Source organism: Peromyscus maniculatus, chromosome 10 (assembly GCF_049852395.1).
Source record: "Peromyscus maniculatus bairdii isolate BWxNUB_F1_BW_parent chromosome 10, HU_Pman_BW_mat_3.1, whole genome shotgun sequence".
Lineage (NCBI taxonomy): Eukaryota > Metazoa > Chordata > Mammalia > Rodentia > Cricetidae > Peromyscus > Peromyscus maniculatus.
Window position 1 is genome coordinate 7,680,010 of NC_134861.1, and position 17,629 is coordinate 7,697,638.

The following is a 17,629-nucleotide window of genomic DNA, read 5'->3' on the forward strand; positions in this document are numbered from 1 at the left end:
AAAATTTTGGTAATACAAATTATTGACCTGCACATTTTTTCTTTACCCTGACTCATTCCTTTTCAGTATTTGGGATTACTGGTTCAACAGAAGTCAAGAAAACAACTTTATAGTATCAAATGTCATTCAATTGTATATTGTGCACTTTATTGTAAACAATGGTGAACAGTGGTCAAGAAATAGGTTTTTTGTTTGTTTTTGTTTTAAGATTTATTTATTTATTATGCATTCAGTATTCTGCCTGCAGGCCAGAAGAGAACACCAGATCTCATTACAGATGGTTGTGAGCCACCATGTAGTTGCTAGGAACTGAACTCAAGACCTCTGGAAGAGCAGCCAGTGCTCTTAACCTCTGAGCCATCTCTCCAGCCCAAAAAATAGTTTTATATTCCTTTAAAAAAGAACTGTTCATAAAATATCCCCACAAAACAATGAAAAAGAAATTTATAAAGTTAAATAAGATATTTACTACCCGTGTTTGGCAAATTACTTCTATGTAGAATGTATCTGCAAAATTCCTACACATCAGTAAGTCAGACAACTGTACTGATTTTCACTATTCAGCAGGAAAATGAACATTAAAACCACAACAGCATACCACTGCACACTCACCATACCACTGCACACTCACCATACCACTGCACACTCACCATACCACTGCACACTCACCATACCACTGCACACTCACCATACCAATGCACACTCACCATACCACTGCACACTCACCATACCACTGCACACTCACCATACCACTGCACACTCACCATACCACTGCACACTCACCATACCACTGCACACTCACCATACCACTGCACACTCACCAGAATGCTTATCACTAACAAGATGAAACATACTCAGCATATGAAATATACCTAAAAAAATGATGGAAATCGCCAAAGTGGATGATTCACAAAGATGTGAAGTAGCTACAGCTGTATGAAGCAATGCAACTCTTGGCATATGCACTTTGGAAACTGTTTTTCGGTACCTATCAAAGCTAACTGCACACATACCCTTTGACCTAGCAGTTCCACTCCAATCAACCTAACTCCCACTAGAAATGTGTGTATATTTAACTGAGCAATATTTTCCATTAGTCTCAGAAGGACTAGTCATAGGGACCCCAAGTTGGAGCACATCCAAATGTATACCAGCAATAGAATGAACAAATATATGCTAAGAGGAGAAAGGATGGCAATATTCTTGTTAACTAGAGTAGTAACTATGAGGTTAAAACTGTGTTTCTAAGCAGGTGGTAGTACCCTACTCCTTGATCTGACTGGTGTTATTATCAGATTATTCAGTAGGACCAAGACATGGTGAGACCAGCAAGAATCCAGAAAGCATAATTTAAGGAGGCTCTCACTCTTGGTACTTGAGGGCATCCATTTGCCCTGGGCATTTTGCTTAGTGGTAAGCATGGCTGCCTTTCTAGGCATCTTGCTTGCCTCACCCAAGTCCCAACCCAACTGTTCAGTTTGTGAGTATTTACTGAGACACATATTTTTTGCATGTATATAATACTTAAACTGTTAAGGGGTCTGATCTATCTCATATTATAAATGATGTAAACTTTTAAAAACTAGATATATGCCCAGCGGTGGTAGCGCATGCCTTTAATCCCAGCACTCAGGAGGCAGAGCCAGGCAGATCTCTGTGAGTTCAAGGCCAGCCTGGGCTACAGAGTGAGATCCAGGACAGGCTCCAAAACTACACAGAGAAACCCTGTCTCAAAAAACCAAAATAATATATATATGTGTGTGTGTGTGATTGTTATTAATCACTTTAAATAGAGAAGGGGTTCTTAAGAATATCAGAAGACTAGACTACATTAAATGAACAGTTTTTCTTTCCCAAAAGACCTGTTAAAGAAAATGTGAAGACAAGCCACAAACATAGACAAATTATTACAACATAAATAAGTAAAAAAGAATGATTTTTTTCTTTTAATTATCTTCAAATTTGTGTGTGTGTGTGTGTGTGTGCGTGCGCGCGCACGCGCGCGCGCATACATGAATACAAGTGCCCTCAAAGGCTAGAAAATGGGTCCCTCTGGAGCTAGAGTTACAGGCAGTTGTGAGCCTCCTGGCAGGGGTGCTGGGAATGCAATATAGGTACTCTGGAAGAGCCAGTTAGCCACTAAGCTATCACTCCAGCCCCCAAAATATTTTTACATCAATGAACAAAGATAACTGAATGCACCAGAAAGCCAGAGTGACTAATGAAAAGATGCTCAAGCATCAGAAACAAGAAAATACACTAAAATCATGCAGTGTTAGCATGTCAAGCAAACTACAGAAAACATAAACTCAAACAATTATAAGTATTTGCAAGAATACGAGATCTCAGCTGGGAGTCGGTGGCACACACCTTTAATCCCAGCACTCGGGAGACAGAGCCAGGCAGATCTCTGTGAGTTTGAGGCCAGCCTGTCTACAGAATGAGATCCAGGACAGGCACCAAAACTACACGGAGAAACCCTGTCTCAAAACAAACAAACAAAAAAACAAAAACAAAAAACAAAAAAAAGAATACAAGATCTCCCTTCCACTGCTGGCACAATAAATATGGGTACAGCACTATTTTGTGCTTTCTAACGAAGTTGCAAAATGTGCAAGCCTGTGGTAGTTTGAATAAGAATGACTCCCACAGGCTCATATATTTGTATGCTTATACATCAGGGAGTGGCATTATTTGAGAAGAATTAGACAAATTAGAAGGTGTGCCCTTGCTGGGCAGTGGTGTGGCACATGCCTTTAATCCCAGCACTAGGAAGGCAGAGGCAGGCAGATCTCTGTGAGTTCGAGGCCAGCCTGGGCTACAGAGCGAGATCCAGGACAGGCTCTAAAACTACACAGAGAAATCCTGTCTCAAAAAAACAAAAAAAGTGTGGACTTGTTGGAAGAAGTGTGTCACTGGGGATAGGTTTTGAGGTTTCATAAGCCCATTCAAGGCTCAGTCACTTTTTCTCTATCTATGGATCAGGATATAGCTCTCAAGACACTGTTCCAGTGTCTGTCTGCATGCTACCATGCTTCCTGCCATGATGATAATGGACTAACCTTCAGGAACTCTTAAGTAAACCCTCAATTAAATGTTTTTTTTTTCCCCAGATAGGGTTTCTCTGTGTAGCTTTGCACCTTTCCTGGATCTCACTCTGTAGCCCAGGCTGGCCTTGAACTCACAGAGATCCGCCTGGCTCTGCCTCCTGAATGCTGGGATTAAAGGCGTGTGCCACCAACGCCCGGCCTCAAATGTTTTCTTTTATAAGCTGTCACTTCACAGAGAGACGTCATAGAACAGTGACTAAGACAAAGCCTAAAACTAGTATATTCCCTATAGACATTCTTCTGCATGTGTACCAGGAAGTATGCATATAAATGTAGCACACACCTTTAATTTCAGTACGCAGGAGGCAGAGGTAAGTGGATCTTTATGAGTTCCAGGCCAGCCAGACTACATACAGTATCTAGACAAGAGAGACTTGCCCCACCCCCACCCCCAAAAAGGGAAAAATTAGTAGGATACTAGGCAGGCTTAATGGCACCTATTTCTGGTTCTAGTTTGTGAGAGGCTGTTCCCATAGACCCAGGGATCACTTGAAGTTAGGAAACTGAGATTATCTTGGACAACACAGATTATGTCTCAAAAAACAAAAACAAGGGCCAGCCAATCTCAGTGTAATGGTACAAACACTTAATTCCAGCATACAGAAGCAAAAACAGACAGATTTCCATGAGTTCTAGGTCAGCCTGGTCCACAGAGCAAGCTCCAGGTCAATCGGGGCTACATAGCGAGATTCTGTGTCAGTAATAACAAAAATAAAAAACAAAACTCCAAACAAACAAGAGTAGGATACAGCACTGGAAATAAAAGAAATACCCATAATAATGAGATCACATTTTTGACAGTCAAGCAAAAGATAGAAATCTCAGAGTACTTGAGTGTGGTTACTTCTATACATGTTTACATAGACTTAGTCTCATAGAGGGTAAAATTACAAGGAGGAACTGTCAGAACTACATAGAGAGAATTTCTCTCAAAAACACTTTTGTTGGTTTTAAGGTAAAGGTTCCATGTATTGTGTGAATGTGTGCATGAATGTGAATACCTTCTCAGAAGAAAAACAATATTTCTATTTAGTGGGAAATTGTCAGTAGGACTTAACTTACTAAATTGTCTCAAATAACTGGATCACTAAGAGAGGAATGGCATCAACCAAGTTTACCACAAAGTCCACATCCTTGTAAACACAGTTTCCCCTGTCAGGTTGTCCTGCTTACATTTATTGGCAAAAGAAAAAGATAATCTAATTTATTTTTTTTTTCCTTTTGGCTTTCTGAAACATGGTCTCAGATGGCCCAGGTTGACCTCAAACATCTGGCCTTGAGCTTCTGTTATTCCTGCCTTTGTCCCTAAGGTTTGGAGGTTTGGAGGCATGTAGATCCATGCTTGCCTTTCAATTTATTTATGTATTCATTCATTCATTTATAATTATGTGTATCCTTTATAAAGTATTCACATTCATACTCACATTCACACACATATAAAGGATATGCACTCATATGCACAAACCCATGGAGGCTAGAGGTAACAGATGCCCCCTGAAGTTGAAGTTATGGGTGGCTGTAAACTACCAAATATGGGTGCTAGAAATGAAACTCAGGTCCTCTGGGAGAGCAGTATGATATGATCTCTTAACTACTGAGCTATTTCTCCAGTCCCTTTAAAAATTTTCTTTCTTCCTTCTCCCCCCCCCCGCCTTTTTTGAGACAAGGTTTCTCTTTTTTTTTTTTTTTTAGAACTTCTTTTTTTTTTTTCTTTTTTTTTTTTTTTTTTTCCTAAGGTTTATTTATTATGTATACAATATTCTGTCTGCATGTGTCCTTGCAGACCAGAAGAGGGCACCAGATCTCATTACAGGTGGTTGTGAGCCACCATGTGGTTGCTGGGAATTGAACTCATGACCTCTGGAAGAGCAGTCAGTGCTCTTAACCTCTGAGCCATCTCTCCAGCCCGAGACAAGGTTTCTCTATGTAGCTTTGGCTGTCATGGGACTCACTATGTAGACCAGGCTGACCTTGAAATCATAGAGATCCTCCTATTTCTGCCTCCCAAGTACTAGAATTAAAGGCGTATGCCATCATACTCAGTTCTAAATTTTTTCTTAAAACTAAAAATCTAAAACATTCTCATTCTTTTCTTAACCACTATTATTGTTATTGCTATTGTTATTATTATTATTAACTTTTACATGTTAGCTATATATCCCTTGGCATAGAATCAAAAGGAAAAAATTGCGCCAGAATCTAGTTATTTTCATGCCTGACACTGTGAAAAAATTAAAAAAAAAAAAAAAACTTTGGTAACATTTGTCATATTAATTGAGTTGAGATTAGGACCTCCCTTTAAATATACTAAACACAATACAGAGTTAAATATTTGGAAGGTACTTTTAGAAGCTACCCAGCATAGTCATTCATAAATTTTTCTGTAATTATTAATATTATTACTATTCTGTATATTGGTGTTTCCCCTGCATGTATGTCTGTTCAGCATGTGCATGCCTGGTACCCACAGAGGCCAGAACAGGGTGTCAGATCCCCTGGAACTGGAGTTACAGACAGTTGTGAGCTGCCATGTGGGTGCTAAGAATTGAACCTGGGTCTTCTGGAAGAGCAGTCAGTGCTCTTAACTGTTGCCATCTCTACAGCCCCTATAGTCATCTTTTTAAAGTAGGATTCTAAGGCAAAAAAAAAAAGTTACCCTAATTTTAAAATACTTCCTGAATTATTTTCATAGTATCCCTTCCCGCTAAACAGCCTGAAAATATTTTTGTTTTGGAATCCTTTAACTACAATGTCAGCACACAGCAAACATTATTATTCAGACAACTGCCAAGTCCTCAGCTTTAAGTCTCTACAGAATCGAGGAAAGTCAAGGGCTCCAAGCTCTATCAGACCCACTGGCTGCAAGCCTACCAACCCCTCAGCTCTCCCCACTGATCAAACTGCAATGCTTGTCATGGAAGTTGGTTTCATTCTTTATTTTTTTCTCTGACTTAGGTTGATATGTAAAATTTTGCTTCCCTAACCCCCTCATGCCCAGTTACTACAGTAATCACGATTTAATGTATACTTCTATTGAGTATGAACACATTAGATACTTAGAATATTTTTAAGCACTAAAAATATGTTACTTTTATGTGAAAAAATAAATATATAAGTAACTTTAATAAAAATAAAGCGCATTGGGATTTTATCATTGGCAGACTAACAACATGCATTTCCTTCTAGAAGACTGTAGTTTTTTACTAAAAAGTCCTTGACGTCAGAGGCCAGGTTTGTTTCCGTTTTCATACCTGGCATGCTCCACTGGACTCTGTTACTGTGACATGACCTGAATACACACTGAAATGTCAACTGTGTTGGAGGGAAGCAATGAAGGGTCACTAAAAGCTGGCCTTACTTGGTTGCTGCTGTCCTCTTCTTCCTCATCACAGTCAAGCCCCTGATGGGCTATCTCAGTGGTGCCAGTCTCCGGAGCGGGACTGTTGTCCGCATCAAGCATTCTCGTGGCCTCGGTTGTGACTTTTACTTTCATGCTGTGAAAGCCAGAGGAGACTGAACCCATTCGAAGGCTCACAGGCTCCCCATCAAACAGTAGGAAATGTGAGTTCACGCCCTCTTTAAAACCAGGGGGTTGGTAATCATATGGGGTCACTGCAGAAAGGACAAAAAAGTATAGCAATTGTTTCAATAGAGTAAGTGACAATACTTCACATCTAGTAACAAACATCTTTCAGATGCTTATAAAATCCTTCTAAGTATATACAGCATCACTTGAGCACTTAAAAAGGTCGATCTCAGTCCTCAGGGGAGGCTTTGCCCTGGAGGAGGTGGGAATGGGGGGTAGGCTGGGGAAAAGGGGAGGGGCAGGAAGGGGGAGAACAAGGGAATCTGTGGCTGTTATGTAGAACTGAATGGTATTGTAAAATAAAATAAAAAAAAAAAAAAGAAAGAAAAGGATTTGGCTGGGCAGTGGTGGCGCATGCCTTTAATCCCAGCACTGCAGAGGCAGGTGGATCTCTGTGAGTTCGAGGCCAGCCTGGTCTACAGAGCGAGTTCCAGGACAGTTACAAAGAGAAACCCTGTCCTGAGTAAACACACACACGCACACGCACACACACACGCACACGCACACGCAAAGAAAGAATCTGACCAAAGGTCTCTACCTACCTGAATTATAATAATGGAGTTTCATGGTAAGTATAACATCATTAGGAAGGGGTCCAAGGTTCTGCATCAGTATATACAACTGACGGATCAGTAGGGAACAGGCTTTCTTAATATCTTCACTGTTTGTCCCACTTTCAAAGCTTGTACTACTACTATAATCACAGAAAAGTGGCACTTTTCAATCATATATAGTTTTTGCAATATACTCCAAAACAATACAACTATTGGCTATGTCATCTAATAAATTAAACATGAAGATATTTTGTAGACAAATTTTAAGAGGTAACTTAAAGGAATGATAGTACTTTCTGAAATGTATATGCAAAGGATTTCTGAATAACAAATACCCCTAAAGCATTTTAAATATGGTCATTTAAAAATTTTGGCTTTCAAATAACCACATAATAATGAGAACAATGGACTTGTAATTAGGTGACCAACATCTAATATCATCTAATATCAGCTGTACTGTTAACCAACTGAATGACCTCGGTCAAATCATTTGCACACATTCTAGGTCAGTTAGCCCATTTGTGAGATAAGCTTATGGACATTTCTGCAGCTCTCCAAGCATGAAATCACTAGCTCAACTATTATCTAATAATCTACAATATGATTGTCTCTCAAAAAAAAAATCCCCTCCTCATTCTTGCATGGATTACCAAAGCATCCATTCTTTCTTTTTGTCTACACTGTAAGACATTCTCCATAAATTAATACTTCCAATAGGAAGGTCTATTCATGTCACCTTATTGCTTAAAACTCTGCTATTATATCCGTCACCTTTCAATCAAATACAAAGAACAGTGTATATACAACTAATTATTCTTTCACCTCCCACATGCATTTGCAATGGGATTGCAACGCTCTTCATTTCAGTGTACTATGCTCTGTTTCTCTTCGAATGCTCCTGTAGCACCTACCTAGTTCATATGGCATCACTTCTTTTCAAGGAAGTCCCCCCTATACTCTTCACCTTCCCCTCAGAAGAATTATTTGTTCCCATATAGACTATAAATGGGTAACTCTTTCATCTCCACAGTACTAGGTTTGGTCTCTAGCTACCCAATAAATATTTGCTAAATTAATAAATGAATAAAAGAATTGGGCTAACTATCTTTTAATTCAAAATTTTCATTTCTCTCCAAATTTTATTCCCAATTCATCTCAGATTTGAGTGCCTTCAAGGACAAGCTACAACTGTAACTTATTTGCAGTACCTTGAACATATTGGCACTAAGCAATGAAAAAAATCATCCCAAGTAATTAAACAGTTAGGTCTTTCCCTGACTTTTAAAGGCCATGAGAAATCACAAAGTAAACATATATTAAGTGGATATTTTAGCTCCTCTATCAATTTCTAACAACTTAAAAGTTTTGTCTACCAGGATTTTTTAATCAGCCAGAATGAAGGAGTACAGACATATGGCTCATTGGACCCCAGGAAACATCAGAAGACCATATTCAGGATCCTTATTTAAGCAATTTTTCTAGAAATTTATACTATATAGTAACTTCTCACCTCCTTAATATCTGAAATATTTACCCGTTTACTTTACTAAATGTTAACCTTTCAACATATGTGTCTCTAAAACAAACAAACAAAAAAAGATTAATCTGGTTGCCAAGAATACGTATATTGGAGTTTTGGAGAGTAGGGGCAACTGTTTATGTGGGGGTGGGGAAAGTGTGAAACACATGACCTGCAGCTGGGCTTGGTAGAGCACAGCCTTGTCATATGTTAAGTTCAAGGTCAGTCTGAGGCACATGAGATGCTGCTTCAAAGAAAATAGTATGTAAATACTAGTTAAATGTGGCTAATACTTTAAATCTCCTTCCTGGAACTGACTTTTCTTCTTATATCTGAGTACTTTCTTCAGTCTCACAAATGAGAGGATAATTAGAGACGTATTTGTGGCAGTTCAAATGTAATTGGCCCCATCTCATAGGGAAGTGGCACTATTAGGAGGTATGGCTTTGTTGGAGTGGGTGTGGCCTTGTTGGAGGAAGTGTGTCACTTTGGGGGCAGGATCTGAGGTTTCCTATGCTCAGGATACCACACAGTATCTCAGTCAACTTCCTGTTGCCTGCAAGATGAAGGACTCTCAAATACTACTCCAGTACCATGTCTGCCTGCATGCTACAATGCTCCCCATCATGATAATGGACTGAACTTCTGAAACTGTAAGCAAGCTACCCCAATTAAATAAATGTTTCAATTATAAGAGTAGCCATTGTCATGGTGTCTTTTCACAGCAACAGAAACCTAACTAAGACTTTTTACAATATCCATTTCATCTACGTGTATTCTATTTCATCAGCAGTCCTTAGTTCTCCATGCCTGTTGGCTGGTTTGAAGCCAAAAGCTTCGGGAGAAGAATGTTACACATTTCTATGTGCATGAGGGTCTTCCTTGGTTTTGCTCTTTGACCTGTTTTGTATCTAAAACACATTTTAAGACTTGATAGGAAAACACAGTGCAGCACTGGGTGGCAGTGGTGCACGACTTTAATCCCAGCACTAGGGAGGCACACCCAGGCAGATCTCTGTGAGTTTGAGGCCAGCCTGGTCTACTGAGCAAGATCCAGGACAGGCACCAAAACTACACGGAGAAACCCTGTCTCAAAAAACTAAAAAAAAAAAAAAAAAAAAAAAAAGAAAGAAAGAAAGAAAAAGAGAGAGAGAGAGAGAGAGAGAAAAGAAAGAAAGAAAGAAAGAAAGGAAGGAAGGAAGGAAGGAAGGAAGGAAGGAAGGAAGGAAGGAAGAAAGAAAGAAAGAAAGAAAGAAAGAAAGAAAGAAAGAAAGAAAGAAAGAAAGAAAGAAAGAAAGAAAGAAAGAAAGAAAGAAAGAAAGAAAGAAAAATTCGCACTCAGGAGGCAGGTGGATCTCTGTGAATTCAAAGCCAGCCTGGTTTGTAGGCAAGTTCCAGGACAGACTCCAAAAACTACACAGAGAAACCTTGTCTCAAAAAACAAAAACAAAACAAACAAACAAAAAACCCACAGTGCATATCAGTTTCCCAAAGAGTGACACACAGAAAATGGTATGTGTATGGATAAGCAGATGACAGTATTTGTATATGTAAGCAAATAATCCAGGAGTTTCATGTCCCTCAGGCTCAATCTGCCTGTATTGAAGATGGAAAGGATCAACAAAGCCGACAGATTGATCCCAACAGTGCCACTGGAATAAAAGCCAGAGACAGTCATATGGGTTCTTTACCCAACATCATGTTGACAGCCTTATTAATATATTTTTAATTAAATCTTGTTTGTTTTTCAATATTTATTACTATTTTTAGTTATGTGTAGGTGTGTCTGCATGTGGGTATGTGCACATGAGTGCAGATGTCTTCAGAGGCATGATTCCCCAGAGCTGGAGTTATAGATAGCTGTAAGCTACATGATGTAGGTGCTTATAATCAAACTCAGGGCCTCTGGAAGAGTACTTTCTTAACCACTGAGCCATCTCTCCAGCCCCTTTATTAATATAATTTTAAGAGCCATGACATCCACCACTGCCTCAACTCCTACCAGCTTAGTGTATAGACTTCAGACATTAAAACAATTATTATAATTTCTACTCATAATAGTGGGGTATTCTAGGGCTTATAAGAACATGACAAAAAGATCTAAGACTTTCCTCTGGCCACACAGAAGCTTATATTTACTTCACTCCTATACATTTCTTGTGTTCACTAAACAATTAGAATCTACCTGTCAAAGTCCATAGTGGTTCCCTTTTTTGTGTATTTGAATTTGAATTGGTATATCTCAGTCACTTTCTAGAAAAACCAAAGAGAACAGAGAAAGAAGTTAATTTTGAAACAAGACCGGACTTTCCCCTTGTAAAAAGGAACATTTCATTGACTATCCCTATGCTTCCTCTGTATGTTGGTCTCGGAGTACTACTTTACCCAGGAATAGTAGTTCCAGGTATAATGATAACTTAATCTCCCTCCTCTCAGCTAAAAATAAGTTAGGCAGCAAATATTTCCATTAAATTTTACCAGTTGAGGAATCATTCATTCATGTAATGAATGTTTTATCAAATGTCTCTTTTGAGCTAGAAGGTGAACAAGGCAGAAAAGATTTCTTCTTTTTCCACAGACTACAAAGATTCTAGCTAGTCAACAACAACAACAAAAGATAATTTCAGATAAAATGGGTGCCATGAACAATACAAAGCAGATGCTATGGTAGGAAGGACATACTAGAGACAAGCTAGATTTAGAGGGATCAAGGAAGACTTGCCTGAAGATATGATGTTTTAAGATGAGCCTCAAGAAGGGCCAGTCACATACAAACCTGTGGGCCAGTGCCTTGGGGAGACACAACAGTAATGCGAAAGCTCTTAGCTGAGATGGAATGTATTTTTAGAATCCAAAAAGAAGCCAAAGCTGGCAATGAGAGGTGGTGTTGTGCAACTTTGTTGACAGTAATAAGGATTTTGAATTTTTTCTAAGTTCACTGGAGTCTATTGAAGGTTTAAAGAGGTCAGTGATCCCAGGACGTGATCACCCATATGCCTTAAGAATACAGACAGTGTGGTGGTTTGTATGAGAATGGCCCTCATAGGCTCATGTGTCTGAATGCTTAGTCACCAGGGAAGGAGTGGAAGTATCTGGAAGGATGAGAAGGGTTAGGAGGTGTGACCTTGTTGGAAGAAGTGCGTCACTGGTGACCCCAGGCCCAGTGTCTGTCTGTCTGTCTCCCCCCACCCCTTTATGGCCTACAGATCAGGATGTTGCTATCAACCACTGCTCCAGCATCTGCCTGCCTTCTGGCATGCACCTCACCATGATGATAGCAAGACTAAACCTCTGAAACTATAAGTAAGCCCCAATTAAATGCTTTTTCTTATGAGAGTTGCCTTAGACAGGGTGTTGCTTCACAGCAAAAGAACAGTGATTATGACGGACAGGGAAGGACCAGGTGTGGTGGCGCACGCCTTTAATCCCAGCACCTGGGAGGCAGAGGCAGGCGGATCTCTGTGAGTTTGGGGCCAGCTTGGGCCACACAGTATGTTCCAGGACAGTGAGGGCAACATAGAGACCCTGTCCCAAACAAACAAACAAGTAAATAAATAAATAGAAGAGAAAGGAAGAAGGAAGGAGAAAGGGAGAGGAGAGGAGAGGAGAGGAGAGGAGAGGAGAGGAGAGAGAGAGAGAGAGAGAGAGAGAGAGAGAGAGAGAGAGAGAGAGAGAGAGAGAATACAGACAGAAGCCATAAGAACAGGTAGAAAGCCACTGTGGTAATTTAGGAAAGGAGTGAATGGCAACATTAAAAAATGGGAAAAGGAACTATAGTCTATGGCATCAAGTCTTATTTCCTTCACTAAAAACTATTACTGCTATCTGCTCTCATAACTGGTAAGGGTGTGGTGGAATACAGAGAACAAATTTCCTCATAAGAGACATATACTATTGAATATAAACCTGGCTTTGTGGAGCCCACTCCCTACGGTGGGACACCTTGCTCAGCCTTGATGCAGGGGGGAGGGGCTTGGGCCTGCCTCAACTTGATGTGCCAGACCTTGTTGACTCCCCAAGGGAGGCCTTATCCTAAGGAGTGGATGAGGATTGGGTAGGGAAGAGGTGAGAAGTAGGAGGAGGGGAGAGAGAGGGATCTGTGGTTGGTATGTAAAATGAAAAAATTAAAATAATATATATATATATATATAAGAAAGTATACATACTGAATTTTTTTTAATTAACATGTAATATATATTCCACTGAAAATTATGTTTCTATGAAATAAATACAAACTGATGATAAAAAACAAAAAGCAAAAAAACCCAAAAACTAGTGATATGGCTCAGAGGTTAAAAGTGCTTCCAATAAGCCTGATGACCCAAGTTTTATCCCAGGGACCCACAGTGGAAGAACAACTGACTCCTGAAAGTTGTCCTCTGATCTCCACACACTTGCCACACACACACACACACACACACACACACACACACACACACACACACACACACACTAAAAGCTAACTGAAAAGACTTCTGCTTCAAAATCAATGTTTTGCCCAGATAAATTCTATAGTTTGTAGACAGAACTGAAGGTGCTGGAGGCAGATTGAGTATAAGTTGATATCAGAACACAGAACATAACCTTCATTCATCTGGTTCAAAATAAATCCTTGACAATGTGGAATTGAGGATGTTAGAGTGATCAAGAACTGCTTTAGTGTTCCTGTTACCTTTCTCCAAGATTTGGTCTCACAGATCTGCTGATCTTATACTTCAGCATACAACTTAATCACAGGTGAGCAAAGCCTGGGAAAATACTGAACCTAAAAAACTGATTGTAATAAGTTAATTTTAAAAGAGAATTGCTTTTATAACTGGTCAGCCCATTTGAAAAAAAAAATCAAACCAAGCTCAGAAGGCTGCTTTGTGAATACAATAGAAGAGATGGGTCAGATTAGAGATGGCTGCAGGTGCCTAAAAGCAACAGGTTCCCTCCAGATAGGCTAGATACACAGTGTCCTCTTAGCCAGTGATAAGTATAATTGTCAAGCAAACAATGCCTATTCTTCTTGCCTGCTCTCGTGTCTGGTCAACCCTAGCCTGTTAATACTATGAGAATGTATTTTGTAAATAAAAGAGATCTTTAAGTGGTTGGCAATTTTTTATTATTTGATTCCTAAACTGATTGTTTTTACTGTAGAGATACATAACTGTTTTACAAAGATATTAATCCTGAGGGTGGAGAGATGGCTCAGGTTAAGAACACTTATTACTCTTACAGAGGAGCTGGGTTCAATTCCCAGCACCTGCATCAGGAGGCTCAAAACTGCCTGGAACTCAGTTCCAGGGACTCTGACACCCACTGCTGGAGTCTAAGGGCACTGCACACACATAATGCACATACAGACAAGTAGACACAATTGCATACAAATTGAAAGAATCGTTATTGATGACTTCAAACATGTTCAGATTGCTTCTCACTCCACATTCTAATCCACTAGAAAGACTTCTCAGGTCTATCTCTAAAGTGAGTGAATCACAAATCCGTGTGAACTTTATTCTCTGTTCTCTAGCCAAGAGTTTTTGAAAACACAAATCAGAGCCGGGCAGTAGGTAATGGCATACATTTTTAATCCCAGCACTTGGGAGGCAGAGGCAGGTGGATCTCTGTGAGTCTGAGGCCAGCCTGGTCTACAGAGTGAGTTCCAGGACAGCCAGGGCTGTTACATAGAGAAACCTTGTCTCAGAAAAAAAACAAAACAAAACAAAACAAAGCAAAATTCAAAACAAGGGGAAAAAAAGAAAAGAGCTAGGAGAGAGACAAGACAGAAAGAAAACCCAAAAGGCTTCTCACTCCATCTCTGTGTCACAGGTACAAAAGTCACGAAAGTGGCACAAGTAACTATTACGTTTGATTTACTCTGCAAGGTAGAAAATCCCACCCTTATCTTCAAAAAGTCCTAATCCTCTCAGGAAATACATGAATCAACCGAGAGGGTTAAACTGTGGGGCTCTGCTGGGAAGAAACTTTAGAAAAGATACAAGTAGTACAGACAGTGAGCCAAAGAGGCTTCACCCAAGACTTGAATACCACAGCAGACCAGCAAAGTGCAGGCTGCACGAAGCAAGCTGAGGGATCCAAATTTAGATAGGAGTAAAGAACTAAAGGTCTCAAGCCCAGTGTGGAGGTGCACAACTTAATCCCAGCACTTGGGAGGCAGAGGCAGGCAGATCTCTGTGAGTTCGAGGCCAGCCTGGTCTACAAAGCAAGTTCCAGGACAGCCAGAACTGTTACGCGGAGAAACCCTGTCTTAAAAAAACAAAAGGAAAAAAATAACTAGTGATCTCAAAAAAGTCAGTAGAAACATCAACAGGGAGAATTCAGACGGTAAAGAGCTCAGAATAATGCTGTATCTTTTCTTTTTCCAAAAGATCACAAAAAGAAATAACTAAATAATAATAATAAAAATGTGTGTGGCTGCTACACATATATGACTACTGATGACATGTTACAAGATAGCCTTCTCTCCAATCAATGTTGTTTTTCTTTTTTCTAACATTCTTACATAGTTTTTTGTTTGTTTGTTTCTTTTTTGTTTGTTTGTTTTTTCAAGACAGGGTTGCCGGGCGGTGGTGGCGCACGCCTTTAATCCCAGCACTCGGGAGGCAGAGCCAGGCGGATTGCTGTGAGTTCGAGGCCAGCCTGGGCTACCAAGTGAGCTCCAGGAAAGGCGCAAAACTACGCAGAGAAACCCTGTCTCGAAAAACAAAAACAAAACAACAACAACAACAAAAAGACAGGGTTTCTCTGTAGCTTTGGAGCCTGTCCTGGAACTCATGCTGTAGACAAGGCTGGCCTCGAACTCACAGCCTGCCTCTGCCTCTCAAGTGCTGGGATTAAAGATGTGCGCTGCCACCACCACCCAGCCCATAGTTTCTAAAAAATCACATAAAACTGATTCCACTTATAATAAAATATAAAGTTCACGATGAATTGCTCTGTTTATACAGTAGTCCAGTAACAATCTACAGCCTCGACTTAGATAAACATACTTATATATAGTATACATACATTACCATCTATACACTACCATCTTACCTCAGGTTCCTTGGGATTTGTGTACAGCTGTTTAAGGGAAAATACACAACACTTAATATCCAAAATTTACTAGATTACTGCTCATTGAATACACTGTCTATGTAAAGAGTTCAATTTGTGCTCTGTTAACTGAGTATTACCTGGGCATATTTCAAGCTAGAGATAGGATTAACTCTTATATTGAACACTGAATCTTTTGTTTGTTGTTTTTTGAGACAGGGTTTCTCTGTGTATCCCTGACAGTCTTGGAACTCGCTCTGTAGACCAGGCTGTCCTCTAACTCACAAAGATCTGCCTACCTCTGCCTCCAAGTGCTGGGATTAAAAGCATGTGCCACCACACCCAGCAAGAACATAGAATCTTTAGACTGTCTATGAACACTAACTATGTGGAAGTTTCTTAAGATTGATGTAAAGTATCTGTAATTAATATGACTGAGCTGTAAAATATTTAAATAATTAATATATATATATATTATCAATGGTATCTCAATTTTCTACCATCATTTATTCCCATGGATATATAAAACTTCAAAAAAGTCTAAAAAACTTGAAAAAAAAAAACCTTTGAACCTGTTACATAACCAAAAACTGGAAATTCTAAGTGTTAGTATGGTATATTCTATATGTTCTCTCATATAATATATATGCCAAAGAAATATACTGAATATTTATAATATCTTATTAAAGCTCTGATATACCCAATTTTTGGTTTGTTTGCTTTTGTATTTTGAGACAAAGTTTCTCTGTGTAGCCCTGGCTGTCCTGGAACTCACTCTGTAGACCAGGCTGATCTTGAACTCACAGAGATCCACCTGCCTCTGCCTCTTGAGTGCTGGGATTAAAAGTGTGTGCTGCCCTCGCCCAGCTGAAACATCCAATTTTTAAAATGTTAAAATGCCATAAATCCCAAAAAGGAGAAAGGGAGAGATTACTGTCTAAATGCTTCACTTGCCAAAAGTCAGTGCAGAGACAGCTGAGACTTCGTCTTCAAGTACATACTTACTGTTAGCACTGCCATGTGAAGCTTCAAGAGAAAAGAAAACTGTGTTATTATATGCTTGCACTACTGAACAGTCATTTCTGATAGAGACTAATTCAAATATTACTTCAGAGAGGTTCCAGACACTTGGGTAGGAAAATATTCACAAGGCCAGAAAAAGGAACTAATAATTCACTCATTCAAACAATGTCTATTACAGACACTAGCTTTACTGGAACAGAAGAAGGATACAAAAAAAGTTTTTATTTTCTAACTTGGGTACCAAAGATATACAAAACAATTCATTATTGCTCAAAATTAAATGTACTACAAGAATCTCTAAAAAGTACTTTTGAAACTAATCTAGCAAGGTAAAAGTATTAGGAAGTCTGGTGATCTTACAAATTCTTGTCTCTCTATATAAAGTACAAGTATAAAGACATTTTCTCAGCTTTAACAAATTTTGGAATATATAGACATAGATACAATCAAGTCTATGATAAAGTTTTAAACCTAAAATATAAAATTTGAGGACCATAATTCCATAGCAATTGACTAAAACTTTAGTGCCACCGTGTGGCTATTTTGGCATATAACTGATTTTTATGACCACACAGTAAAACTGTTAATAGTTTACTGATACATTAAAAAAAAATACAGCCACTGATCTCAAGAAACATGCAGACTAGCAAGGGAGATGAACATTAAGAAAAAAAACCACAAGGCTACAGCATCACACCATGGTTTTGGGGTTCGTTTGTTTTGCTGTGAAGAACAACACGGGGTGTAAGGAGAACACTGAGTGGGGGACAATTTTAACTGCAGAAGGACAAACTGG

General features: G+C 39.3%; 1 protein-coding gene across 18 annotated transcripts in view; it reads right to left on the reverse strand.

Moving 5' to 3' along the window:
• The window catches only part of Hormad2 (HORMA domain containing 2), a 99,886-nt gene that overhangs the window by 57,772 nt on the left and 24,485 nt on the right, over positions 1 to 17,629 (reverse strand). For 14 of the 18 annotated variants that reach the window (XR_006076404.2, XM_076547029.1, XM_042285723.2 and 11 more), the window contains 5 exons: positions 16,816 to 16,836; positions 15,811 to 15,837; positions 10,955 to 11,022; positions 7,239 to 7,390; positions 6,469 to 6,722 (listed from right to left, as the gene is read on the reverse strand). Coding sequence is in view for 16 of the 18 variants with exons in the window: in XM_076547029.1 (XP_076403144.1) it covers positions 6,469 to 6,722; positions 7,239 to 7,390; positions 10,955 to 11,022; positions 15,811 to 15,837; positions 16,816 to 16,836 (522 nt within the window). In the remaining 2 variants the exon portion in view is untranslated. The remainder of the gene's footprint in view (positions 1 to 6,468; positions 6,723 to 7,238; positions 7,391 to 10,954; positions 11,023 to 15,810; positions 15,838 to 16,815; positions 16,837 to 17,629) is intronic. The other 4 variants (XR_013043103.1, XM_042285719.2, XM_076547035.1 and 1 more) reach the window with 1 other exon arrangement.